General features: G+C 60.4%; 8 protein-coding genes across 8 annotated transcripts; 7 read left to right on the top strand and 1 right to left on the bottom strand.

The window, feature by feature from the left end:
• Positions 1–2,922: 2,922 nt before the first annotated feature.
• EHS24_009136 (uncharacterized protein) lies at positions 2,923–5,501 on the top strand (the record flags this gene model as incomplete). The annotated part of the gene is made up of 2 exons (XM_028624429.1): positions 2,923–3,297; positions 3,351–5,501. 2 exons carry the CDS (start codon positions 2,923–2,925, stop codon positions 5,499–5,501), a joined length of 2,526 nt encoding a protein of 841 aa, XP_028475501.1.
• Positions 5,502–7,060: 1,559 nt separating this feature from the next.
• Positions 7,061–9,928, top strand: STR3 (cystathionine beta-lyase; the record flags this gene model as incomplete). Its single annotated transcript, XM_028624430.1, has 4 exons — positions 7,061–7,560; positions 7,611–8,604; positions 8,697–8,995; positions 9,052–9,928. 4 exons carry the CDS (start codon positions 7,061–7,063, stop codon positions 9,926–9,928), a joined length of 2,670 nt encoding a protein of 889 aa, XP_028475502.1.
• A 395-nt stretch (positions 9,929–10,323) lies between these two features.
• Positions 10,324–11,264, bottom strand: EHS24_009138 (uncharacterized protein; the record flags this gene model as incomplete). The annotated part of the gene is made up of 5 exons (XM_028624431.1): positions 10,324–10,707; positions 10,772–10,899; positions 10,967–11,030; positions 11,067–11,170; positions 11,210–11,264. 5 exons carry the CDS (start codon positions 11,262–11,264, stop codon positions 10,324–10,326), a joined length of 735 nt encoding a protein of 244 aa, XP_028475503.1.
• An 856-nt stretch (positions 11,265–12,120) lies between these two features.
• EHS24_009139 (uncharacterized protein) lies at positions 12,121–14,463 on the top strand (the record flags this gene model as incomplete). Its single annotated transcript, XM_028624432.1, has 2 exons — positions 12,121–12,224; positions 12,372–14,463. The coding sequence occupies 2 exons, from the start codon at positions 12,121–12,123 to the stop codon at positions 14,461–14,463; spliced, it is 2,196 nt and encodes a 731-aa protein (XP_028475504.1).
• A 1,281-nt stretch (positions 14,464–15,744) lies between these two features.
• Positions 15,745–18,341, top strand: EHS24_009140 (uncharacterized protein; the record flags this gene model as incomplete). Its single annotated transcript, XM_028624433.1, has 6 exons — positions 15,745–15,771; positions 15,881–16,467; positions 16,510–16,954; positions 16,999–17,410; positions 17,454–17,605; positions 17,649–18,341. The coding sequence occupies 6 exons, from the start codon at positions 15,745–15,747 to the stop codon at positions 18,339–18,341; spliced, it is 2,316 nt and encodes a 771-aa protein (XP_028475505.1).
• A 624-nt stretch (positions 18,342–18,965) lies between these two features.
• Positions 18,966–20,983, top strand: EHS24_009141 (uncharacterized protein; the record flags this gene model as incomplete). The annotated part of the gene is made up of 8 exons (XM_028624434.1): positions 18,966–19,263; positions 19,391–19,435; positions 19,486–19,502; positions 19,805–19,908; positions 20,108–20,175; positions 20,221–20,232; positions 20,312–20,519; positions 20,575–20,983. 8 exons carry the CDS (start codon positions 18,966–18,968, stop codon positions 20,981–20,983), a joined length of 1,161 nt encoding a protein of 386 aa, XP_028475506.1.
• Positions 20,984–21,571: 588 nt separating this feature from the next.
• Positions 21,572–22,773, top strand: EHS24_009142 (uncharacterized protein; the record flags this gene model as incomplete). Its single annotated transcript, XM_028624435.1, has 6 exons — positions 21,572–21,908; positions 21,955–21,964; positions 22,002–22,236; positions 22,295–22,363; positions 22,411–22,577; positions 22,641–22,773. 6 exons carry the CDS (start codon positions 21,572–21,574, stop codon positions 22,771–22,773), a joined length of 951 nt encoding a protein of 316 aa, XP_028475507.1.
• Positions 22,774–23,324: 551 nt separating this feature from the next.
• On the top strand, positions 23,325–25,414 carry EHS24_009143 (uncharacterized protein; the record flags this gene model as incomplete). The annotated part of the gene is made up of 7 exons (XM_028624436.1): positions 23,325–23,480; positions 23,584–23,618; positions 23,703–23,722; positions 23,763–23,814; positions 23,875–24,156; positions 24,204–25,018; positions 25,065–25,414. 7 exons carry the CDS (start codon positions 23,325–23,327, stop codon positions 25,412–25,414), a joined length of 1,710 nt encoding a protein of 569 aa, XP_028475508.1.
• Between the last annotated feature and the right edge of the window lie 504 nt (positions 25,415–25,918).

Consider the following 25,918-nt stretch of genomic DNA (forward strand, 5'->3'; position numbering starts at 1 on the left):
CATGACTCCACCTGCGCGCACGGCAGTGCGGCAGTCGCGCTTGGCTGGGTGCGCCAATGTGACGCGGGTGGGCGAGAGTGTCCTTTTTTTCCCTAATACGGCAATTATATGAAAGTCTCCGCGCATATAGGCTGGAAAATGAGCAGTGTGTCATCGCCGCCTGCGGCCTGCGCTCTTGCGCTCTTGCATACCTGGCCACCTGGTCTCCGGAGCTCCAGGCGGGACACCACAACGGCACGCGCAATGAACATGTCACCATGCGGGAGACGTGGGAAGGCAGTCAGTTCATCGGATCACCCAGGTTGCGGTACCAGGCATCATTGGGCTTTTTTGCCACCCCCGTCACAGATTATTCTGCAGACTGGGTTTTCGCTCCAGGAAAGAAGATCATTGCATGACAATCTGATTGTCAACCAGGTTAATGGGCATAGTGTGGGAAACAATTAGTCGGCAGTTACCCTCAGATGCCTCAGACGGCGGCGGCGACGACGACGACGCGTTTAAACGAATTCAACAGGCATCCGGCCCCAGTGCGCGCGTCATGAGCCAACGCGCTCCATTCCGAGCTAGTTTCCAGACCTCCGAGAAGGGTTTTTCGGTGTGCGTGTGTGCTGTCATTCTGCGCCTACAGCCAGCCCCCTCAAAGCATCCTTAGCTGTGCCCTGTTGTTAATGTCAATATAATGTGTTTGAATCCAAAAAGGTGGTTGAAGCGAGAGAGCGCAGAGAGCCAGAAGCCCTCTCGCTCTCTCGAACACGCGCCGTGGGCGCGCCATGACACGCCGCCGACACCTGTTGAACGGGGGGTCTCTCGGTGGGCGCGCCAAAAGCCCCGTGGCTCCGTGGGCCGTGGATTAGAAAGGCGATGGGATGAATGGACCCACACCCTGACGTCGTACTGTCACACCGGCGGGCTGTTCAAAGACGACGGACGATGTGGGTGCAAGCGGTGTGGGGAGCGGGAATGCGCCTCCGCGGCGGGGGGGGGGGGCACAGGTGTGTGTTACATTACGACAGAACCAGAGAGGGGAAGCCGGGGGATATATGTGGACTGTACTGTAGAGAGAGAGAGAAAGTATGATGTACCAAAAAAAACGAGGTCGTTTGTTTAGCCCAAAGCAATTGACAAGGAGAGAAGAAGACGAAGAGTGACCACAAGGATGGCAGCTGTGGGTGCGCCAGAGAGTGGTGTCCATGTCCTGTTGTTGGACCCTGACAAGAGAGTGACCTCTTTCCCTCTCCCGCCAGTGTGTAAGAAGTGTGTGTGTGCCGTCCCTGCAGCTGCACTGTGGGTCGTCGTCTCAAGCCCTGGTATATTCCCTCCCCTGGCCCGCCTGGGCGGATCCCCCCAGCCCAGCCAGCCAGCCCGTCATTTCGCCCCCACCCCCCGTCCGTCCCGCGCTTCGCCTCGCCTCCCAGGCCACCCACACCCACACACCCCCCGCCCAGGGCCCACCACTCGCGACTCCCACCACCCACAGCCGCCAGCACCATCCACATCCACATCCTTCCCTCCGTACGTGTGGGTGCCCGGTCCAGTCACTTGTGCTCTCCATCGCAATCCATCGCTCCCCCTTCCTCGCTCCCTCCCTCCACAACAAACGGCCTCGTCCTCTTCGCCACCCAAACACAATCTTCCATCCGTTCTTGCCTCTCAAACCCTCTCCCCCTCCCCCTTGCCAAACTCGACCCTCCCCCCGCCGCCGCCGCCGCTGTTCGCACCGATTGCTCTCTCTCTCCTGTCAGAGCAAGGTATCCTTCCGTCTCCGTCTCCTTCCGTCGCCCATTCCTCTCGCACCCAGTGCTCTCTCTCTACCTTTCACGTCAACACTACACACCAAGACTCGGTGTGTGTCTAGGTTTCTATCGACCGTCTCCGGCAACGCTTCGGCCTCCAACCCTTTCCAGCCGCGCTCGACACAAAACCCCACCCCCACCGTCGGTTGTGCGATTGCAAGGCCTGTGCGCACGACAATACCCTGTACCTCTCATCACCTTTCCTTGTACGATCAGCTGCTTGCTCCCGAGCCCCCCTCTCTCAGACCCCCACCTTGCCAGATCGCACCGTCCTCTTTACAACCACTCTGGGTATCAGTCTCGACTATCGCATTGTCCGGCGGGGCACACGTTCACACTGTCTTTGGTCCAAGTCGACGACGACCTACCTCTCTGTCTCGCTCTCTCTATAAATCGGGACGACAAGGGACCCCTGACGCCCACTCCCAGCCACCGCCTTTAGCTCCTCGCTGTCCCAACTTTGGCTGGATCGCAGTCGTTGACATCGACATATCCTTATCCCCTCTCCCTTCTCCTCTCCGTTGAGCTCTACACACGAAACCGACGCAGGACCATTGGGCGCGAACGTCGAACCAGGCTTCACCCGTATCGACTTGCGTGAGTGTCACCCCCTCCCTTGTCCTTGTCCCCTTTGTCCTCCCTCCCCCTTCTCTTTCCCTCCATCCCTCCTCGTCGTCTTCCTTTCTCCCTCTCGTACCCTGCCAGTTCCCTTTCCTCGGCCTGCCACCGCCCACCTCATCGTCAACCTGCGCCCAAATTGTTGGTTGTGCTCGCTCCAAACAACTGGCCATCACCACCAACACCACCATCGCATCGCTACCTATCTCGAGAGTCACACTGTCGCAAACCTCCTGGGCGCTCTCCTCCCATCGCGGCCCCAGAAGTGTCTCCCACCCCAACCTGATCATCACCGCCATTGTGTTGCATTGATCACCGGCTAGCTACAGTCAACAGGCTGTGATTGCGACAAGTCGACCCCCCCCCCCCCCCCCCCCTCTGCCGTACCTCTCCGCCTCCCTCTCCACCACCCCCCTCTCTCTCCCCCTCCTCACATCCTTGGCCTTCCTTGCGTCCCAGTCATTGACCCACTCTAGTCGCCCATTCGGACTCGTTCTCTGGTGAAACCATGAACGGCGGCGTCATCTTCGAGTCCAACGCCCAGCTTCCCTCGGCCCCTGTGCTTAAGCAGGAGCTCATCACCGAGCACTACGCCATCAGTGCGAAGCGCTCATCAAAGAAGGACAAGTGGGTTTCCCCGCTGACAAAGGACGCTGCTGACCGCCGAAGAATGAATCGTCCCCCAAAGATCAACACTGGGTTTCAAGTGGAGCAGCCTCAACTCTCGCCCTACATGGGGCAGCCTCCCGCTGCGTATCCAGTGTACGCCAACGGCGGCCCCGTGCCAGGCTACTATCCCCCCACCGCCGCCGCCGCCCAGCCCGGCGGGTTCTACGTCTACACCCAGCCCGCTCTTGTGCCAGCAGGCCCTCCCGTCGTCCGAGTCACCAGCCCGAGTATGGCGGCCCCGTTCCGTCGCAAATGTACCCTGGTCAGCAGCAGCAATTTGATCCCTCCTCATACAGCCACCCTGCGGCGCCTCAGTGGGACACGGCCTCGGCTAGCTCGACCACTAGCACGCACAAGCGCAAGCGCAGTGGCTCGTCCAACCTCAAGGAGGAGTTGAGGACACCTCGCAAGAGCTCGGTGCCATCATTACCAGACGTCTCAGACTCGCGTTCCTCAAAACGACCCTTGACTGGCGGATCGCAGTTACCGACGCCGCCGTCGACTGGTGGCAACGTCGCGACTCCCAGCGGGACCAACCCGCTTCTCTCCGATGACAAGGGTGCCGCCGTTGAACCCAAGCACGGCGTCTACGTCACCACAACCGAGGAAGAGGGCCGCAAGCTTGGCCTCGTCCAGGCTGCGACTGGCGCCGAGGCCGTCGAGGAGATTCCGGCTCGCGGTCCTCCCAGGACCAAGCGGGCCACGACGCTGTCGATCAACGCCTCGGGTATGGCCACGTTGGGCAGCACCGAGGTGCTGCAGTCGGACGTGGCCCTCCTGGACAACAAGCTGGATGGTCCCTCAACGCCTGTGGTGCCGCAGACCCCAAACGGCAAGAAGGCTCCTCAGACACCCTCTGCCGATGTCAACGACACTCCACGAACAAAGCAGACCAAGACCGATCGTCGCCTGGAAGCGTTCAACCCCTCTGCGCGTCCTTCCGAGCCAATGTTCTCCATCAAGTTGGACATGGGCCAGGGCCAGCCGTGCCGTGTTGCGCTTCGCAAGGACCTCGCGCTCGCCTTTGTCGGACTCGACAAGGGCACCAAAGTTGTCGAGGAGACACGCGGCGAGGACCAGGACGGATGGACGGTGAATGGCGAACCCGGATCGAGGCCGCCCAAGCGGCCCGACTGGCCCGACGAGGAGCCCCCCTGGAAGATTGGAAGCGGCGGACGTCCTGCACGCCAGCTCCGCGAAGAGAAGGAGCGCACGACGCTGCTTCGGCGGTACCTCGAGTCGTCGTCGGACGACGAGGATGATGACGATGGAGCTGCGCGTTTCCCTCAGCACAAGGGCAAGAATGCGATCCGTGCGCGTCCTCGTCCGACTGCGACTGGCGCCGCTGCTGCTTGCAACGTGTGGGACAACAACCCCTCGGACGCCCGCGCTGCCCTCTTGTCGGCGCTCAACAAGGGCCGTCGCGCACCTCGTGGTGCTCTCATCGTCCCGTCCGGTGTCGTTGCCTGTATCTGCAAGCAGACCGGCCCCACGGGGTCGATGATCTCGTGCAGCTCGTGCAAGACTTGGCACCATCTTGGTTGCGTAGGCCTCGACGAGGTCCAGATTGCGCCCAACTGGGTATGCGACCCGTGTGTCGCCCAGGCACGTCGCGCGACTCTCTCGACACCAGCAAGGAGCACACCGTCCGCCTTTGCATACTCGTCTGCGGCGCGCTCGTCTGCGTTCCGGGGTAACCAGGCTGTCGCCCTGGCGCCCTCGCCCATGTTTGCCGGCGAGGCCGCTCGTGCGGCTGGCGGTGGTCCGCTCGAGATGCGCACCCCCAACTCGCCCAGCCGCAGCAGCAGGCAGCGCGGCCGTGTTCTGTCGTACGGCGGCGACCTGTGGGGTATCAGTGGTGGTGCCGAGGAGCCCAGCACCCCCGTACCCCCGCCTCGCAACCCGGTCGACCACTTCTCCACGCCTCGCGTCGACGACTCGATCTTTGACGTCAACTCGACGCCGTCGAGGCACCTCGACACGGACCCGCGCATGGGTGGACAGTTCAGCAGCCTGTTCGCCATGACGCCGTTGATGGGCCGGTCGAGGAACACCAACAGCGTCCTCATCGCCGGCGACACGCCCATGCAGCCTGCGGGCGCGGGCGGCCACCGCATCCCCTTCTCGGACGGCATTGCGTCCCGCCACCAGTTCTTGCAGGGGCTCACCGCCGAGCGGCGCGGTCCCAACACGGAACGTCCCGCGCGTATGGGTCTCGGCAGCGGGCTCGCCCTCGGCGGCGGTCCGCCCGTCTCGCCCTCGCCGTTCGGCCACAGGCGTAACCACAGCGGGAGCCTGAGCCATATCCGCTCGGGCTCGCGCAGTGGCCTTGGGCTGGGCATGGCCGTCGACGAGGAGGACGAGGAGACCGAGGTCGAGGTGGCCGACGACGCGGTCCGCTTCGGCAGCGACGAGTAGGGCGTGTAGGCCTACTGCTGCTGCCTGCGTTTTATGGTGAGTCGAGAGAGGAGAGCTACGCTAGGCGAGGAACAGTCAGCTAACGACCTCTCCAGATGATGACTCTTTCTTTTTTTTTTCTTTTTTTTTGTTTAAAAGAGAGAGAGAATACCGTTTTGGGTCTCCCCCTCGATACCCCCCACCCACCTTTGCTTCACGAAACAGACACGCCCCCCCCCCCCCCCCCCCCCCCCCCCCCCCCCCCACTTCTCTTGATATCATGGCTCGCACCATGGCCGGGGTCGTCCGTCTTGCCTGATTGATGGCTGATGGCTCGACTCGGTCGCTTGGTTCCCTTCCCCCCTTTTTTGAGTTTCTCCCAGTGTACAGGATCGAGCGGAGAATCATGTAGTAGTGTGAGAAGAAGAGAAGAGGTGTATATATGTTATACGTCTTTTGGTTAATTCGCTGTGGTGGTTAGAGAGAGAGAGAGACACGCGCATGAGAGGGAGAGAGGGAGAGAAAGAGACGTCAGACAGAGAGACACCTGTGCACGACGTCAGAGACGAGGTCGTGGATGCAGTACTTACCTGTCGAGGACGCTGTACTCACCTGACTGGGAGGCCGCTGCAGACGCGTTGCGGGGATGATGAGTGACGCAGAAACGTCTGGCGACCCGGGGCGGTGCCTCTTGGAATGTGGTGACGGGGGTATGACGACAGAGGTGTGTGACGGGCGGTTGGGAAGTGATGGGAGAGAGAGAACAGGCCAAGGCCAGTGAATAAAAACCGACAACCGAGAGAATGCTCAAGAGCGATAGAGATGATTGATGATGGACAAAGAGCAAAGAACAAGAACGCGACAGAGTGGAAAGGGGTATGTGCATGAGCGAAAGGAGACGCATGGGGGGGGACGTGACGAGACGCGAAGGGGTGAGGCGCGCGGTGCGACGCGCGCCCAGGACGCGCTGTTCGCGCGCTTTCGACCTGCCCGACCTGCCCAACTTGCCCAACCTGCCGGCCACCGCGACCGCTCTCGCCCAACCGCAAACGCGCAACGGACCACCGTTTCCTGGAACGCGTCGGCGCGTCCAGTCCGCCACACAGGACCCTCGCAGGTCGAAACCTGGGTGGCGTCGGCGGGGGCAGTGGTATCAGAGTCACTTGGAATGGGGAATAGAATGACAGGTGTAAAGTTACGGCCCGCACAGAACACTTATCGGGGAGGACGCAATAATCCCCCTCCCGTGCGGTGACTCTACGTCGATCCATCCCTCCGGCCGCAGCAGCCCCCGTTTGTCGTGTCGAGTCGTGCCGTCGTGCGATCGAGCGAGCACGCAACCGCTGGAGCCACCGGAGCCATTTCGGCGGTGGGGTGGTGGTGTGATGGGCATCGGTAACATCCGTGATGTCTTATCCCATCGTCCCTCGTCCCATTTCCTTTTTTCTTTATCACCCCACAACCGTTTTGGTTATAGACAAAGCACATTTCTTACGCCCCCACCCCCTCGCTCTCTTCCTCCCCCACCCGTCCTTCTCCCCTCTCCTGCGTAACACACGCGCTTCCCCCGCATCACCACCATGTCGTCGACCCGCACTTCGACCCCGGGCGAGTCGTCCCTCGCGACGTCCATCTTCGACTCCAAGTCGCCTTCCGAGGTCGAGTCGTTTGACACGCGCGCTGAAAAGTGGCACTTTGCGACCCAGGTTGTCGCTGCCGACTCGTCGCAGAACCAGTACGGCGCGTCGTCGACCCCCATCTTCCAGACCGCGACCTTCAAGGGTATGGACGGCCCCTATGACTACACCCGCTCGGGCAACCCCACTCGTGGTGGCCTCGAGTCGCACCTCGCTCGTCTTTACGGCGCCTCGCAGGCGTTTGCCCTCAGCACCGGTATGACCTGTCTCGACGTCATCCTCCGCCTCGTCAAGCCCGGAGAGACTGTTCTTGCCGGCGACGACCTGTACGGCGGCACCAACCGTCTGCTCACGTACGCAAAGTCGCACGGCGGCGTCGACGTTCGTCACGTCGACACTACGCAGGTGTCTGCCGTTCTCCCCCACCTGGGTGCTGGAAACAAGTAGGTGTCTAGGTTGACCATGTTGCCCGCAGCAGATGCTTAACTCACAGGGTGAAGATGGTTTTGCTTGAATCTCCCACGAACCCTCTCTTGAAGATTGCCGATATCCAGGCTGTTTCGGACGCTGTCCACGCCGCCAACCCCGAGGCCATTGTCGTTGTCGACAACACCATGATGTCGCCTTACCTCCAGCGCCCTCTTGAGCTTGGCGCCGACCTTGTGTACGACTCGGGCACCAAGTACCTCTCTGGCCACCACGACCTCATGGCCGGAATCATCGCCGCGGGTACCCCCAAGCTCGCCTCGGACATTGCATGGCACATCAACGCCATGGGTTCGGGTCTTGCCCCCTTTGACTCGTTCCTGCTCATGCGCGGTATCAAGACCCTCGCGCTCCGCATGGACAAGCAGGAGGCCAACACCCACCTGGTGGCCAACTACCTCGACGCCCTCGGCTTCCTGGTCCACTACCCCAACCTCAAGCACCACCCCATGCGCGACATCCACTGGAAGCAGGCCTCGGGCGCCGGCGCCGTCCTGTCGTTTGTCACTGGCGACAAGCAGCTTTCAGAGCGCATTGTCTCCGCTGCCCGTCTGTGGGGTGTCTCGGTGTCGTTTGGTGCCGTCAATTCACTCATTTCGATGCCCTGTCTCATGTCGCATGCCTCAATCTCGGCCGCTGTCCGCGCCGAGCGTGGTCTCCCCGAGAACCTGATCCGTCTCTGCGTCGGTATCGAGGACCCCCGCGACCTGCTCGACGACCTCGAGCGCGCCCTCATCATCGCCGGCGCCATTGTCCCCGCCGTCAGCAAGGACCTCTTGACCGCCGACAAGCTCGCCGCTCTCTACAAGGCCGACCCCGAAAAGTGGTCGCTCGCCCGCGCCGCCGGCTTCAAGCGTCCCGACGGCCCCGACTCGCTCCTCCAGGGCGTTGCCAAGGGACTTGCCATCAGCGGCGAGAACAAGACTATTGACGAGGACATTGTCGTCTCGGCCCCCGGCAAGGTTATTCTCTTTGGCGAGCACGCAGTGGTTCACGGTGTGGTGGGTGACAAGGCATAGATAAAAATCAGACAGAAGAATACAATCTCACATAACCTCCTAAAAAATATCTCATATGTTGTTACAACATGCAGACTGCTATCGCAACGTCCCTCAATCTCCGCTGCTTTGGTGTCCTCTCCGCTCGCAGGGACGGTCAGGTGGCCATTGCCGCTCCCGACCTCGAGGCCGACCACGCTTGGAACATTTCAGAGCTTCCGTGGGACCTCGTCCCGGCTCGCAACGGTACCGCGCCCTCGGCAGAGCTCGACGCGGCCCTTCTCTCGGCTCTTGAGAAGATTGTCGCCGACGCCAAGCCCACCAAGACCGGTACCAGCGCCAGCGTCGCGTTCCTCTACGTCTACATGGAGATGACCGGCTCGCGTGCCAACGCGTAGGTTGTTTTGAAGCGCTGTTTTTGCTTTCCTCTTTTGCTGACCCTCGGCACAGCCTCTCCGTCACCCTCACCGTCTCGGCCAACCTCCCCATCGGTGCCGGCCTTGGCTCGTCGGCTGCCTTCTCGGCATGCCTGGCCTCGTCCCTCCTCATCGCCTACTCGCACGTCGCCGTCGCCGGCCACGAGGGCGTCTCGGCCCCCTCTGTAGACCTCGTCGACTCGTGGGCCTTCCTCGCCGAAAAGGTCCTCCACGGTAACCCGTCGGGCATTGACAATGCCGTCGCCGTCCGTGGCGGTGCCGTCGCCTTCACCCGTGCGGTGAACGGCAAGGAGGGCGGTCTGGACGGTATCCGTGGCTTTGACTCGATCCGCCTGTTGCTCACCAACACCAAGGTGCCGCGCGACACCAAGTCGCTCGTCGCCGGCGTCGGCGCCAAGAAGATTGCCGAGCCCCACGTCGTCAACCCCATCCTCGACGACATCCAGGCCATCAGCGACGAGGCCCGTGGCCTGCTGGACGGCTCGGTCGTGGCCGAGCGCGACGCGTTCGTCGGCCGCCTCGAGCAGCTCATGCGCGTCAACCACGCCCACCTGCGCACCCTCGGCGTGTCCCACGCGTCCCTCGAGGCCGTCGTCGCCGCCACGGCCGCCGAGCCGTTTGGCCTCACCACAAAGCTCACAGGTGCCGGCGGCGGCGGCTGTGCCGTCACCCTCATCCCGGACTCGTTCCCGGCCGACAAGCTGGACGCGCTCCTCGCCAACCTCCGCGCCCTCGGCGCCGAGCCCCACCTCACCACCCTCGGTGGGCCGGGCCTCGGCGTCCACCGCGGCCTGGACGCCGGTGCCGGCGCCGCTTCAAAGCTCAAGAGCGCCGGAAGCGCCAACCTCGCCCAGTGGTCCGAGGGTCTCGGCGGCAAGTGGGTCCACTAGGGCACCCCAACGGCTGCACTGCTGCGTCCTTGCTTTCTTTCCCTGTGTACTGCGTTTCCACCCTTGCCTTCATTATCTTCATACCCACACCCATAATCTCATGCAACAGTAGCTCAAACACGTATATCTCGTCACATCGCGTGTGTCTCTCTCTGGGATCAAGGCTGCATTAATGTGCTTTAAACATTCAACGAGGGGAACACGAGGCCGCAGCGAGTCTCTGAGAAATCGCTCAACTCCTTCTCCTTTCACGCCACTTGGTCATGCCAAAGACACCAGGCCATCAAGTACGTCAGACACCACAGGACTGCCCATTACACGCCGGCGCCGACGCTGTGAGCCACTGCAACATGTCCGGGTGGCGCGACGTGGTTGGCGCCAATCACCGTCTCGGCCTAGCTCTGGGCGATACCCGACGACGCCAAGATGGGGGTGGGAGCGGCTGCGCCGCCGGCAATGCCCGAGCTGGCCGGGATACCGCCGACGCTGCTGTGCTGGGGCTCGGACGCGGCGAAGCCACCGGGGACTTGGTGGGACGCAGCCGGCGCCGGCGCAGGGACCGAGGGGGCAGCCTCGGCGGTGCGCGCGGGAAGCGACGGCGCGGTGGGGGCCGAGGTCACGACGGGGGTCTGGTTCTCGACGGCCTGCGCGCGCTCGCGCTCCTCGGCGGACGCAGCCGCGCCATTTCCAGCAGCCGCACCGCCGGCGACGGCGGTCGCAGCCTTGGGGCTCGTGAGTTCGCCAATGCGCTGGTGACGAGTGGTGGCGGCTTCGTTGACCTGGTTGAGGACACTGTCAGTGTTCGTGTTCACATCCACTGGGTGGGGACGGGTCGTTACACACCTTGGCCTGGGTAGCTTCGAGACGCTCCTTTGCAGCGGTGGTCTCGCCCTGGAGACGGATGTGCTCCTGGCGGGTCTGCTCCACGTCGCGCTCGAGCGCGTCACGGGCCGAGACGGCCGTCTCATGCTCTGAAGTATAGGTCAGCAAACGGTGTCCTTTTCCACGCACGCTAGCAACTAGACGCGGCGCTCTCACCATGTTGCAGCTTGTTCATGTCGGCAACAAGCTTGTCTACCTTGCGAATGGCCTTCTGGAGGTCCTGGAGGTCAGCTTGAAGAGCCACCCGAACGCTCACCTCGTTGGCATTGTGCTCATCCTTGGCAGCCTTGAGCTCAGCCTTGTTGGCCTTCTCGACGTCCTTGAGCGCCTGACGCAGGTGCTTGTCGTCGGCCTTCTGTTCTGACAGGTCAGCACAACCTCGCCCGCGGGCACACCTACCGTCCTTGAGGATCTTCTCCTCCTTCTCCTCTGCGGTCTTGCTGAAGAAACCCATGGTCGTATGCAAGTCGTGTGTGGGTGGCGAGATGTGTGCTGAAGAGAGAGAGACAATGAGACAAGCGAGATGATGGCGCTGGGGGGGGGGGGGGGGGGGGGGGGGCGTGAAGACGTGTTAAAACGGGTCTGCTCTCCCCATGCCGCTCTGTAGTGTGTATCCTCCCCAAGAGCACAACACCTCGCCTCGCCTTTTGTGACGTCACTACCCGCACCACGTCCACCGGTAAGGTTCCAGGCGGGGGCGGCACACCATGAGCTCATTCATGCGCGATCTTCCGTGTTGCAGCCCGTTGTTTGCGGAGATCCCTCTTGGCATTGTTGTCTCGTGTCACGCGCTGTCTTCAGTGTCTTGAGTATTGAGGAGACTGTCAGTGGTGGTGGCAGTGTCTCTGACGCGCAGCCACACCATCAGAGTGAAGTTTTGGGTGCGCCATCGATTCAGTTCTGCGGATCGGATGTTGAGACGTGGTGCCGCCCCAAGACCAAGAGGCAAGCCATGCAAGCCACCGTGGCCGCTGTTTTCGCAGGTGTAGTTGTTAGAACGCCATGAAAGTAGATGCAACACACAAACACGTCCCTGCTGCGGAGGGCGAGAGTGCCGACTCGCACCAGAACGCGTGGCACTCAAATACTATTAGACCGATTTTGTAAGTCCATTAGAATTGTCCATTAGGACTTCTCACGTCCCATTCCTTGATCGACCCACCCCCTTTTCGTCTCTGCTCGCCTCTTCGCGCGCCAATTTTCCCACTTGCCCTTTACCCAACACCTTGCCCGTCCATCTCAGCCGTACACCCGTCATCCATCTTCCTAAGGTCCGCTCAAGCATCGGACGGTAGCGGTCCGATATCAGCATGAGCAGCGACGCCGGATCGTCACGCGCCACCTCGGCGTCGTTGGACGGCCCTCGTGTGAGCCAACGTGCATCTAACAGCTGCGCGTTTTGTACCAAACGCAAGTGAGTCTTCCCTCTTTCTCCGGTGGCGTTTGTCTTTCTATGAACCCCCCGCTCCCGGATGGACCAACTCTTCCTCCGGGGGTACTTGGATATCCACACGAACGTGGCGGGGTTGGGCTTGGCGTTGATAGATTGCTGACCGTGCAGGATCAAATGCAACAAGGCCATTCCATGTGACAACTGTATCAGGCGCGGTCACCCCGAGACCTGTACTCGTCTACCAGCCATCGTCCGTGGTCGCCTTGTCAATGCGCCAAGCACCACCCATCGCTCCCCCCTCACGGCAGACCAGATCCGTCTCTTGCGTGAAGGCCAGCTTCAGCGCGAGAATGTCGGTTTGCGCCGTCGCGTCGCCGATCTCGAGACCCGCATTCGCGAGCTCGAGAACGGCGGTGCCTCTTCAGTTGGAAAGACCACCCCGGCATCCATAATGGCAGACTCGCCAAGCGATACCCAGTCGCCCAGCAATGCCTTTGCGCACCTCATCGGCGCCGCGCGCAGCGCTTCGGGAAGTGGATCGAATGTCCCCGTGGAGCGCTCGCGCCAGGACGACCCCGACATTCTCGAACCGTTCGTCCATGTCATGGCTGCGCCGACCGTGCACTCTGAGCGTCCCTCGTCGCCCCACCCGCGCACTCGCGACCTTGGTAGCCCGGCGCCCATGTCGCCCATGAGCGGCCTCCCAGACCTTCCCTCCCGCAAGGCCACCGACCTTGCCCAGGCTGACCTGCTCACCTTGCTCCCGACCGCGCCGCAGAGCATGGTCATCGTCCGCGCCAGTCTCAAGTACATGTCCTTCCTCCACTGCGCCAGCCACGTCCCCCATTGGCTCCAGGAGCACGACGAGTGGATCGCGGCTGTCAGCGACGGCCGCGATGGCGGCAAGGGCGACGCTTGGCTCAGCTACTACTTCTCCCTCCTCTCGGTCGGAATGTACTTTTCCGGCGACCTTCTCGCGGCCGAGCTCGGTCTATCGGTGGAGGAGACTGCCTCGCTGTCTGCGTTCTGGTTTGACGTCTGTCTCGAGGCCCTCAACAGGTCCAAGTTCATGTCGACCAACCCCACCATCGAGGCGCTCCAGGCCATTGTGGTTCTCCCCATGGTCTCCTACAACTTTGGAGCGTCGGCGTATACCGAGTCTCTGCTTCACGTCGGTCTTCGTATTGCCCAGCTCCTCAAGCTCCACCTTCTCGGTCCCGAGCCCGAGGACACCAACAACCTCCCGCCCGGCCTCATCAACCGCGAGATGGGTCGCCGTCTGTGGCTACTTTTGCGTTTGGGTGAAGGCCGACCAGACTTTGCCAACACCGGTGGTCTCCGTCTCCCGCAAGGCATGACGGTTGAACCGTTCAATGCCAACTTTGAGGACCTTACCGATACCAGTGTGATCGACCGCCCCTTCACCGAGTTCACTGTCGTCACTCACCTCATCGCTGCCGGAAGGCGTTACCGCATCTTCCGCCAGTTCGCCGAGGCGTTTGCGGACGCAAACTCGCTCAAGGAGCAGTACATGATTGCCAACGCGGCATCCGAGGCGCTTGTGGCCAACTACAACGACTTCCCCTGCCTGCACAACAGCGACGGCGACATGTTTGACGAGGTCATCGACCTCCACGCTCCGCACGACCATCGCCCGCACTCGCGCTACATCTGGACGCTCCTCATGTCCGCTGGTACCATTCTCGTGTACCGCTCGTTCCTCGGCCGCGCGTACACTGACCGTCGGTTCATCGAGGTTCGCGAAGCGTGTCTTAACGCCGCTCGTGAGATTCTTCGCCAGCGCAAGCGTCGCGTGCCACCCTTGTTCCTCCGCTCCTGGCCCATTGCGTCCTACACCGTCCTCGCAGGTGTCGTCCTCTCAACCGAGCTCGTCCACGGCTCGCCGTCGCCCGCGATGCGCGCGCAGCTCATCACCGAGATCCAAAGCCTCATCGACTCGCTCTGGGAATGCGGCACAAACTCGCTCGTCGTGCAGCGTGGTGTGCCTCTCCTGAGGAGGTTTATCGACACGCCCGCTGCCCCGCCAAAGGCTGAGCACATTGCCATCGACGAGACTGTCACGGCGGCGAACGCGGCGCTGCCTGCCGCGCAGGAGCTGTGGCCGTCCCTCCCTATCGTTCCCGACGGAGCCGCCGGCGCAGACGTCTGGGCCATGAACACCAACGAGGACGTGTGGTCCAATGCGCTCGTGGCTCTCGAGAACGACGACGCTAGTGGATGGTGGACTACTCTGATCTAGGTCTGTGAAATCCAGACCTGTGGAGGGGGAGCCCCTGCTTGCGGATGAGAGGGGGGGTGAGACGGATACGGACGTGGAGAGACCATGTCGGAGGGAAAGCAGGGAGCCTCGCGCCAGGGCAAGTGGATTGCGCTTCCACGATCCCGGATCCAATCGACGATGCTGCTGCGGATTCCGTTGGGACGCGGGGCAACGTCTGCCTTCCCACACCACCTGTTCTTAATACCTGAACTCAGTCGAGAGCTCCAGCGTGTTTCTTTTTGGCTTTACTGTGCATAGAGTTTTATGGATGTGTTTTGTTCAAGACCAGGGCCATTGCATGCATTGCCTTCAATGCTTGGCAAGCCTTTGGATACAGGGACGGCACTGAGCGGCAGAAGCATGGGCAACCAGCGGGATGGTCGCCGCTGCCGCTGCTGGCCGCTGGCCCGGTCCGGGATTAACAGGCAAAAATCCAGGCATTCCTCATCCCTCTCCCTGCTCCCCACCCATCTCCCCCACCTGACCGAGAACCCGGCTGGGAGTGTGTGCCTCTGTCGCGCGATCTCGTGAGCATGTGTCTTCTGCACTGTCGACTATTCGTTCTCCCAACTACCCCGTGCGCCCGTTTATCGGTCTGACACGGACGACAGCCCCTCACAGCGACTACTCGCTGGATAAACACCTCCTCCCCCATACCCCACACACGCACAGAGCCCCCGGTGATCTAGATTTGTGTCGGCAATCCAAAACCCACACACCCCCGCGCCCCACCCCCCACACGCCCTCACAGCGCGCAACCTTCTTCCGAGACTCTACGTCGTTCCCGCAACTGAACGCGCGATCACGAGACGCGCGACACGTGCAGCATGGACCCACCGAAAGCCGAGCTGGGTGCAAAGAAGAAACGCAGGCGCATCCATCTCAACTGCGAAGAGTGTCGTAGGACCAAGTCAAAGTGTAAGTGGGCTAGCTTAGTGTCGGCTGGCTGCGCGTCGGAGTCCTTTTGCCGACTGGACCACTTTCAGCCCGGCCGGAAGCTGCGGCGGATGTTGGGTCATGGGTGTCTTCTACCTTCTCGCCCTTGTCCCCTTTGTGCCAAGAGCTTGCCCACTGACGCCACTGTGCAGGTAATCGCTCCTGGCCATGTAGCGAGTGTGTCAAGAAAGGTGCGTCCGTCCTCGTTGCCCACAGCGGCCCCGGTGTAGGCAGGCATGTCGGGCTTAACCATGCGCGAGCTGTCGATCTCTATGAAACACAGCTCGTGCTCGTCTTCCTTGCTGGCACATGCGCCGGATCACCATGTCAAGCACTGCACCAACTGGAGATGTAGCCCAATGCTGATTGATGCCTCGCAGGATTGGCACATATTTGTCCCAACCAGGTGAGCTGGCCTTCAACGGGAGACGTCATCACATATGCTTACTCCCCGTGCCAGGTGTCTAAAGTCACCCAGCCGAAGAGCGTCACCATTGCCGAGCTCACGGCACGCGTCAGCCAGCTCGAGGACACACTGCGCAAGCACGGGCTGGAGAATGAGATTGGAGACTGTGCCAGTGCCGACGATGACGAGCAAGTGACGCGGCGGCCGAGCTTTGTCTTCTCTTCTGGTCCCAGCTCGTCAATCACCGACCCCACAACCACAGGTACCTCTGGCAGTGGTGGCAACTCGGTCGTGTTGACAGAGTCGGGGATGGACATGGCCGCCATGCTCGGTCGCCTGGCTCTGGGACATGAGCAGACGAAGCGGTACGCCGGTATGGGTACGACGGCCTTCTACCTGAGCTCGCCGTCTGCGAGCGAGGACGAGGAAGGGAGCGACAATGAAGGCGGAGAGCACCTGGGGAGGAGCCGGCGGGTGGATGCCGAGCTCTGGCGGCCACCGTGGGGTCGTACCCGCGGCGTGAGCTTGACTGGCAGAGGTCATCTGCCAGGAGTGTTGCTCGACAGGTGTCGCGCCATGCTCTGCAGTCGGAGAGCGGCCAAGGAGATGTTTGACAAGTTCTTCGAGATGACCTCGTGGAGGTAGGTAGCAAATAGTCGATGGCAACACTGACACTGTGCCAGGATTCAGCCCATGACGCCAGCCTTCTTTGATACTGTCCTCGCAAGCGTGTACGACTCGCCAGAGGGTGCACACCCCCACGACCTGGCTGTCCTGTTTGCTGTACAGGCCATGACGATGTTGTTCGACCCCACCGCGGCTGGTGCGGCGCCAGAGTTCCACGCCGTCGACTACCACCAGACAGCGTACAGCTGTCTCGTGGCTGGCAACTTTTACACCGAGACAACACTGAGCAGTCTGGTCTGCCTGCACCTCTTGGGCAGCTTCATTATCAATTCCGACGACAAGCGCCTGATTGACGGTATCTTTACGATTGTGGGGTTGGGCGTCAAGCTCGCTGTCATTGCGGGCTATCACCGTGACGCAGCACCTGCCCATCTCACGACGGAGCAGATTGACTGGCGAAGGAGAATCTGGCATGAGTTGCTGGCTCTTGAACGCGTTCATGTAAGTTGAATAGTGTGGAGACGGGACGTCCAACTGACCTTCAGTGCCTCACTGCCCTCATCCCGGGCTCCATCGACGTCCGCCACTACGATACCCCGTACCCTACCGACGCACACCGAGACGGTTATTTCGTTCACAAATGGAACTTGGGCCTTCACATGTCCCGGGTGTTTGGCTTCTGGTGTACTGTTGGCCAGACGGAGTACTCTGGTGTCAAGGACATTGACGCCGGTCTCCGTCGCTTCCTACACGACCTCCCGCCTCATCTCCGTTGCGCACATTTTCCTGTCGAGGCCTTCCCGCTCACGCGACCGGGGGCACCGACTGTGGTCGTCTCACCGGCACCTGTGCCATCGCCAAGCCTCGCGACCAGCTCCGATTATCCCAGCACCGTCTCACCCGAGCGTCTCACACATCAGCAGTACCGCATGGCGACGCACATCTGCATGGTCTTCTGTGGGTACCTCATCGTTCTTCTGGCTACCCGCTAACGACCCAGTCTACCTCCACCGCCCGTGCTTTATGCGTGCTATCTTGACCGGAAGCCAGAGCGGCGAGCTGAGTCTCGCCACAGTCATTGAGGTGTGCGAACGAATGCTTGACCTCGTGCGGGGTATTCTGAGCCAAGACCAGAGCATGACTCGTTGGTTTGTGAGTTCGCACGTCCTGTACGGAGCCATAACTGACACCACAGTCTTTCGCAGCAGACCTCTTCTCGGTCCTTCTGTGCCAAGCGGTCCTGGTGGGCAGAACCTCGGACCCGGCCTTGGCACAGAACCGCATGTCGATCCTTGACCAAGGCCTTGCGGTTCTGGAATGGACAGCGCTTGCAAGGCCCAACTCGAAGAACCGTGCGCTCGTGCAGCGTACGCGTAGGCTGGTAACCAAGGCGCGCGAGTCGCTGGCCCGGTTCCCACTCACCGGTGGCCTGCCTCTTCCCGGCTCTGCACCAGTGACCTCTACACTCAACTTCCTCCCGGCCGTGGAGCCGAGTGTGGTGATGGCGCCGATGACCGTGGCCCCAATGCCCATCCCCACGCCCTCAGCCTCGGAGGTGCCACAAGGCATTACCATACCCCCGGTCCTCTCCACACCCTCGGACGCCAGCGGTAGCATGCCTCAGTTTGCAAGCTTTGACCTCAACGACGCACTTGGCTACCCGCTGCCGCCAGTCCCTAGCGCAAACGATGTGCAGTTCGAGGCATGGCTCGCTGTCCTCTTTGATCAACCCGATGGCGGCGGCGTGGAGGCCACGGCCACGGACGTCAACATGGACCCGAACGATGCTCATGCCAACCAGGCGCCTGCGGACGCGGCCTGCGAAGCCCTCTTCTTGCAAGACCCAGACACATGGGCTGTTCAGTGGGGGGCGGCGGGGTCTACATGAGTAAGACTACATGTATCGTATGTAATCAATGTAACTGGCTGCGGTGTGCGACGGATCTGCGGGGCATGCGGGGCAGAGCAAGGTCTCGAAAGATCGCGCCGTGGGGCACATTTGCACCACGCAGCAGCGCAACGGCGCTGAAAGGGTCAGAGCTAGGCGACGACGGCTTCCCTGCCCTGTAAACGCGCGCCACACGGCGCGCACAGGTTCTGCCTGTATGCTGTCGGCTGCTCGCCAGTTTCGAGAGACGCGAACATGACCATATGACAGCCCACCATCAGTGCATGCATGCTTACACTGCTTACACGATCGTGGATCGGCGCCATGTATAGATCCGGACATTCCGGGGTGTTCGGGCCGGAAGTGCAACTCCGTTCGAGACCACTACGGTCGGCACCTCCGCGCTGTCGGGAAAGCGGGCTGGGCCCCCATCCCTCTCACATTCGGATCACGAAAGTTGGGCTCAGCGAGACAGAAGGAGCGGACGAGCCGCGCGGGCGCCCTTTAGACTGGACGCACTCTGGACGCGAGCGACTCCGCAACGCCTCCATTATCGCCCACCCCGTTCGCTTTCCCTTTTCCACAAACACACACCACTCCCCCCCCCATCGTCCCAGGTCCAAGATGTCGAAGCAGCCCCTCCGTGCGTACCATTTCCTGGCCAGTCGTCGTGCCGTGATGCGAGAGGAGCCTGCAGTACCATCCGCGTGGAACTGGAGGTTGGGGGCCAGGTGGTATGCGACACCGGCCCCGACATCTCCGTCATGGTCACTCCACCCCCACTCCAACAGTCCACACGACCACACGAGCACCTCCAAGAAAAAGGGTGCTTGCGCCGCCTTGCAAGCAGCTACTGGCGGCTTGCACGCCGATGTATACGCGCTAGACTGCTTGCCGCTATGCGCGGTTGGAGCTTGTGGTGGTCTTTTTTGCTCGGCTGCAGCCGGTCCTCACTTGCGTGCAATGCAGTGGCCGTCGTCTGCTCGTTCTCATACATCGCCATCTTCACTTTTTTACCTGCGAGAACCAGCATGCTGACTGAACTACAGCGCCCCTCCCCTTTGGTTACACCTTCACCGCCGGCGCCATTGCCGGTAAGTCTGGATTTTGGATTTTGTCGAGGTTTCGATGCTGACGTTTGCAGGTGTGACTGAGCTCCTGGTGCGTAACCGCGTGCCGGCGTAGGTCGGGGTCGAGTGTTGGCGGGTAGCCCAGAGCCATGATCGTGCAGCCTTTGTTGCCGTGTCGTGTGAGGACCAGAGCACGAAAGGGCTCTCCCGCGGTAGCATCGCACTGCTCTGGTCTTCAGCACCGCCGCGGCAACGTGCCGCGGGGTTTGCTATTACCACCCACCGACACTCGTCACCGCGACCGATGCCCCCCCCCCCCCCCCCCCCCCCCCCCCCCAGCTCGCGGCTTGTTATTTTCTGAGCTGGTTGCATGGCCATTACTGACCGCTACAGCTCCTTTACCCCCTCGATGTCGTCAAGACCCGCCAGCAGCTTGACACCTCGAAGAACCCCGCCGGCATGGTCACCACCTTCAAGAACATTATCGCTCAGGAGGGGTGAGTTCAAACGCTCCGGCTGACACCTCTGAGGCCGGCGGCATGTCCCCAAGGGCTCGCAGCAGGACATACCCGCTGCTTGGCTGTTTGGCATTGCCCAAGCCACAACGCCGCCTGCTGTGGCCCTTCCCGGCGGCCCGGGCCGGCGTTCAGAGTTCAACCCCCACGTCACTCAAACGACATGACTGACGCGTCACAGTCCTGCCCGTCTCTACCGCGGTATCGCCTCGCCCCTCCTTATGGAGGCACCTAAGCGTGCCATCAAGTGTGAGTTGGCTAAAACGTACTGGGAACCGTAGCTAACTCTGTCAGTCGGTGCCAACGGTTAGTTTCACCAACAGCGAGGAAATGCGCCGCAGCGCCGAATTCTCGCCGATGGCTGTTTTCATTTGCTAATGTTCAGGCTGGTGGGGCTCGATCTTCACTGACGGCGGCAAGAAGAAGACCACCCAGGGCATTGCCCTCCTCACTGGTTGCTTCGCCGGTGCCACCGAGTCGTTTGTCGTTACCCCCTTTGAGCTGGTCAAGATCCGTCTCCAGGACAAGGCCTCGACCTACACTGGCCCCCTCGACGTTGTCAAGAAGGTCATCAAGACCAACGGTTTCCTCGGGTGAGTGGAATATTGTGTTTTAGGATATCGGCTAGCATCTCTCTAACGTCGCCAGTATCTACCAGGGCATGGAGCCCACTTTCTGGCGTCACTGGTGGTGGAACGGTGGTTACTTCGGTTCGATCTTCCAGATCAAGGCTCTCCTCCCCAAGGCCCAGTCCAAGAACCAGGAGATGGGTAACAACCTCGCCGCCGGTACCGTCGGTGGTTTCATCGGTACTGTCATCAACACTCCCTTCGATGTCGTCAAGTCGCGTCTGCAGCTCCACGCCACTGGCGAGTGGACCTACCCCGCTCTCATCCGCATCGCTCGCGAGGAGGGCTTCGGTGCCCTGTACAAGGGCTTTGCGCCAAAGGTCCTCCGTCTCGCTCCCGGTGGTGGTGTCCTTCTGCTTGTCGTCGAGGCCCTCTCGACCGTCTTCCGCAAGCACCTTGGCCCCCCTTACATCGAGGTCCTGGCTTAAAAATCTAGATGGGCAGGGATACAGCATAGAAGAAAAGAGGGGTTTCAATGTCCCTCAACCTACCTGTTGGATTGCTGGAGGGGATCTAATGTCTGGATGCAGTTGTGCTTGCAAAAAACGAACATCGGCGTTCATGGAAATGTGTTCTTGTTCTGTGCCTGAGACATCGGTGATTGTCCAGAACGCGCAACTCACAACCTTGGCGTTCTGGACTGCCGTTGCTTGCTCTTGAACAGCATTTTACGAGATGGCCTGCTTCTCCATCTCGCATTTCTGATAGACGCATATCGCATTCTCGCATCCCGGGAGGCTCATCTCGCATCTGAGAGCACGTATCTCGCATCTCAGACCCATATCTCGCATTTCATGCCCATATCTCGCATTTATGCAGCCCCATCTCGTATTTTGGTCGGGGCATTGCATATTGGCAGGTACGCGAACGGAGCCGGGCCGGTGGACACCGGGCATTGTTGTTGCGGTCACGAGGGCTGCGTGTTGCCGTCTTATACCGCTGTCTCAAGTATATATGCCCACTCATGCCTCTTCATCCGTCACCACACTTCGCAGGCTACAAACCCAGCATTCACAATGACCAACACCGCGGGTCTGACGTACACCCCGCTCCACCCGACCTTTGTGGCAGAAGTCCACGGTGCCGACTTTGACAACATCACCCCCCAACTGGCGGATGACATCAAGAAGGGTCTCGCACAGTATGGTGTCCTCGTGTTCCGCAACACGGGGCTCGATGATGACCGACACGTTGCCCTTTCGAGGCTCATGGGCGAGCTGGACGACGTTACTCCGTATAACAAGCTTGGGAGGGTGAACCGGCTCAAGTATGATGAGTTGTTCGACGTGTCAAACGTCGACGCCGATGGCAACATTATCCAGCCCGGATCGCAGAGGGATATCCTGGGCAAAGGTGAGTATAGCTATGAATACAATCTACACCGAAGCTTACCTTACAGGCAACCAGCTGTAAGCAGTGACTTCCCGCTGTGGTATCTGATGGCAGCTTCCATGTCGACTCGGCATTCAACCCCCGCCGCGCCGGCATCTCACTTCTCCTCTCCCACCAGCTCCCACCAAAGGGCACGGGCGGTGACACGGAGTTTGCTGACACACGTACCGCCTATGACGATTTGGACGGCGAGACAAAGGAGCGCGTCAAGGACTATGTCTTGTGGCACAGCCAGCACCACTCGAGGCGGAGGGCCAACCCCGGTAACCCGCTGCTGGAGGAGCCGAAGGTATGTGTGCCACTTGATTGTGAACAGAGAAGACTTGTGGCTGACGTGCTGTATACAGTTCTTGCCTGAATCGCATCCTTTTGGCAAGCACAAGCTGGTTCAAGTCCATGAGCCGAGTGGACGCACCGTGAGCAGCTGTCGCTGTGGCACGGACGATGTTGCTGACCACTCAAGAACATGTACATTGCCAACCACGCGTACCGTGTCGACCAGCTCCCGATCCCCGAAGGCCAGGCGGAAATTGAGACGTTGCTCAACCACGCCACACAGGACAAGTATGTCTGCGCAGTCCACTGGAATAACGAAACGGACATGGTCGTCTGGGACAATTGCGCTGTAATGTGAGTGGAGTTGAGGGGAGGATGAGAGGTGAGGATGCTCAGCTGCTGACTGGGGCTTCACAGGCACCGCGCTTGCCCAGGTGCGTTCGAGGGCAAGTATAAACGAGACATGCGGCGCACGACTGTCCACGACTCGAGCAGTTATGCTTGGGGCATGAACACTGTTGGCGATACTTGGAGGTCCGGACTGCCCTGAAGTCTTGATAGTTGTCAGGTCATGAATCGTTATCTATCTGTCTCAGCAATCAGCAGGTGGTAGATCTGTCAATCTGTTGATCCGTGGATCATGAGCTGCCCAGAGTCTACATGGCCACTCTTCTCTTCCGACAAATACTAATACCAGATACCGACAAGCAGTACGAACGAGACGACACAGAAACACCATTGCCGGCCAGCATGGCGCCACCCCACCGGTGCCTGTTCGTGTTGTTGCCGCGGACCGGCGTTCGCCGACGCGTATCACAGCCATCTCGTGCAACCCGTGCTTCAGTCGTTGCGACACTTTCGCTCTAGCTCGCTCTGCCCACTTGTAAACGCTTCCGTCTCTCCAATCTACCAAGGCCGACAACGAAAAGCATCCCTCGTTAAAGGAAACGTGGAGCACATCGTCTTCCAGAAAGACTGTTATCTTACACGGTACCGTCCCATTGTCACTCGTCGCAACGTGCCCGTCCACCTCCACCCTCTCATCCTCCCATCATCGTCACTGCTACAGAAAGTCAAACACGAGACCGCGCCCATATCAACATGCCGTCGCGCACCACCCAACTCTCCCAGGAGACCCCGACTGAGCGGTCACCGCTCCTGCTCCAGCGCGAGTCGACACTCGAGTATGTCACCCACGTCGCAGAAGACGCGCCGGTCGCCGATATCAAGCACTACAACCTCGCAGGAATGTCCCAGGTAAGCAACGATCCCCACGTCTTCGTAGGGCACTGATCACTGACATGACGGTGAGTAAGCACATGCTCGTCTTGACCTTGCAAGCGTGATAGCTGACCCACAGCCCTTGGGTGTTCCCAGTTTGACTTTTGGGTGCTGGTGAGTCAGCTGCTGGCAGCAACCCGTAACGTTCGATAGCTGACTTGCATAGTGTATTTCGATGTGGTCATGCGCTTTCCTCAGCGCGTTTGATGGCACCATTGGTGAGTTAAGTGCTTTTAATGATGGTGACTAACTGGCCAGTTGCGATCTTACTGGGCACCATCTCGTCGTCATTCAACGCGCTTAACATGGCGTCGTGGCTGGGCACCGCATAGTGGGCTTCGTCAACCGGAACTCAAGCTGACTCCCACAGCCTCTTATCGGTCTCCTGCTTCACCCCCCTGTATGGCCGTCTATGCGACATCTTTGGCCGCCAGGCCTCACTCCTCATCGCCCTCAGCTTCTTCACTGTCGGCAACATCATGTGTGCTGTTGCGCCGACCATGAATGCGATGATCTTGGCACGAGCTATTGCGGGCATTGGTGGCGGTGGCCTCACCTCGGTGGCGAGTACGATCACGAGTGACCTCGTGCCCATCACACACCGCGGTATCTTCCAAGGGTACGCAAACATTCTCTTCGGCTTGGGATCCGGGTGAGTTTTGCATTTCTTTGAGTACCGTATGTATACTGACACTCCAGTCTCGGTGCACCCATCGGTGGTATCATTAGCGACAACCTAGGCTGGCGCTGGGCGTTCTACCTCCAGGTCCCCATGCTTGTTCTTGCCGGCACCATGATCTTCTTCAAGGTGCGCTACACGATCCCGTCACCCTCCAACTCGGGCAGCAGCACCCCTGTGCTCAAGGAGACCACCGTCCAGAAGCTCAAGAAGGTCGACTGGCTCGGCTCGTTCATCCTTGCCTGCAGCATCGGCAGCATACTCATGGCTGTGTCTCTTAAGACATCTTCTATCGACGAGGCTACAGGATTCGCGTGGAGCGATCCCACCATCGTCGGTCTCTTTGTGGCCGGAGCTGTCTCGCTCGTCTTGTTCCTCGCCGTCGAACTCAAGTTTGCCGTCATGCCCATCCTCCCTGTCGAGCTGTTGACCCAGCGCACCCCAGTAGCGGTGGCAATCAACAACTTGTCCATCTCGATCCTTTCCTTTGGTGTCATGTACACCGTCCCACTGTACTTTACCGCCGTCCGCCTCATGACTCCCTCTGTCGCTGGCTACCACCTCATTCCCAACTCCGTCCTCGGTGCGCTGGGCTCCTTGGGCAATGGCTTCCTAGTTCGCCACACGGGCAAGTACTACTGGCTTACGTTCTTCTCTGGCTGCTTTGCCGTGATCTCGTCTTGCATGCTGTCGACTTGGGACCTCGACACGTCGGAATGGAGCCTGTGGACAGCGTTTGGTCCGATGGCGTTCTCGTTGGGCTCGGTTTCCACCCTCACTATTGTGGGCCTGATTGCCGACATTGGCCGTGAACACGTCGCGGTCGCAACGTCTCGTGAGTGGTCCGATCACATTTGCGTTGTGTAGAAGCTTACTCGCAGTCTCGTACATGTTCCGCACGACCGGCCAAGTCCTCGGCGTCTCCCTGTCGGGAGCCCTCACCCAGGCAATCCTGCAAAGGGAGCTTCCCAAGCGCATCACTGGTCCAGACGCCCCGGAGCTCATTGCCCAAATCCGCAGGTCGTCCGACGTGATCCGCCAGCTGCCTCCCGCGCTCCAACTCGCCGCCACGCAGTCATACCAAAAAGGACTGCAGGCCGTGTTCATCTGCTCGATCGTCTTTGCGGTGATCGGTGTCATCTCGGCGCTTGGTATGCGCGAAGTGGACATGAGCCCCGCGGCTTACGCGGCTAAGAATCGTTCCGCAGAGAGCGACGAGGAGCAATCTTAGGCCAAAGGCCCAAGCGCTGATCGCTGGTCTGTATAGCCTGGACTTGAGTCTCGCAGAGAGGGTGCTGGAGAGGTGCGTGGCCTGGATTGGATGCCACTGCCGGTCACTGCGGGGCACCTGATGTCAGCCAGCCACGGATCTTGTATACTTGCTTAACGCATGCATGTTCTTCTTTGCAACAGCGTCCCGTGGCGGTCGATTTGGACGGGCTTGTCACCTTTGCCGACGGCGCAGCCGAGGACATCGCTGAGCCGTTCACATGCACTGTCGTGGGCGGGCCACCCTGTTACATACTCGCGAGCAACTCACCAGCCCAGCAGTGACATAACGTTCGTCACAGAGTAGCTCTGAAGTCTGAGCATCGAGGTATCATGATACTGTAGCACGAGGCCAGAATACATGTCAACAGTCAACCGCTTCATGGCCGGAAAGCGCTGCAGAACCCTTTCCCATGCAGTGCACCACTGAGGCTGAAGAAGGTCGGAAGATTGTGTTCCGCGTGAA

This window comes from Apiotrichum porosum (genome assembly GCF_003942205.1).
Source record: "Apiotrichum porosum strain DSM 27194 chromosome Unknown scaffold_8, whole genome shotgun sequence".
In the NCBI taxonomy this organism is placed as follows: Eukaryota; Fungi; Basidiomycota; class Tremellomycetes; order Trichosporonales; family Trichosporonaceae; genus Apiotrichum; species Apiotrichum porosum.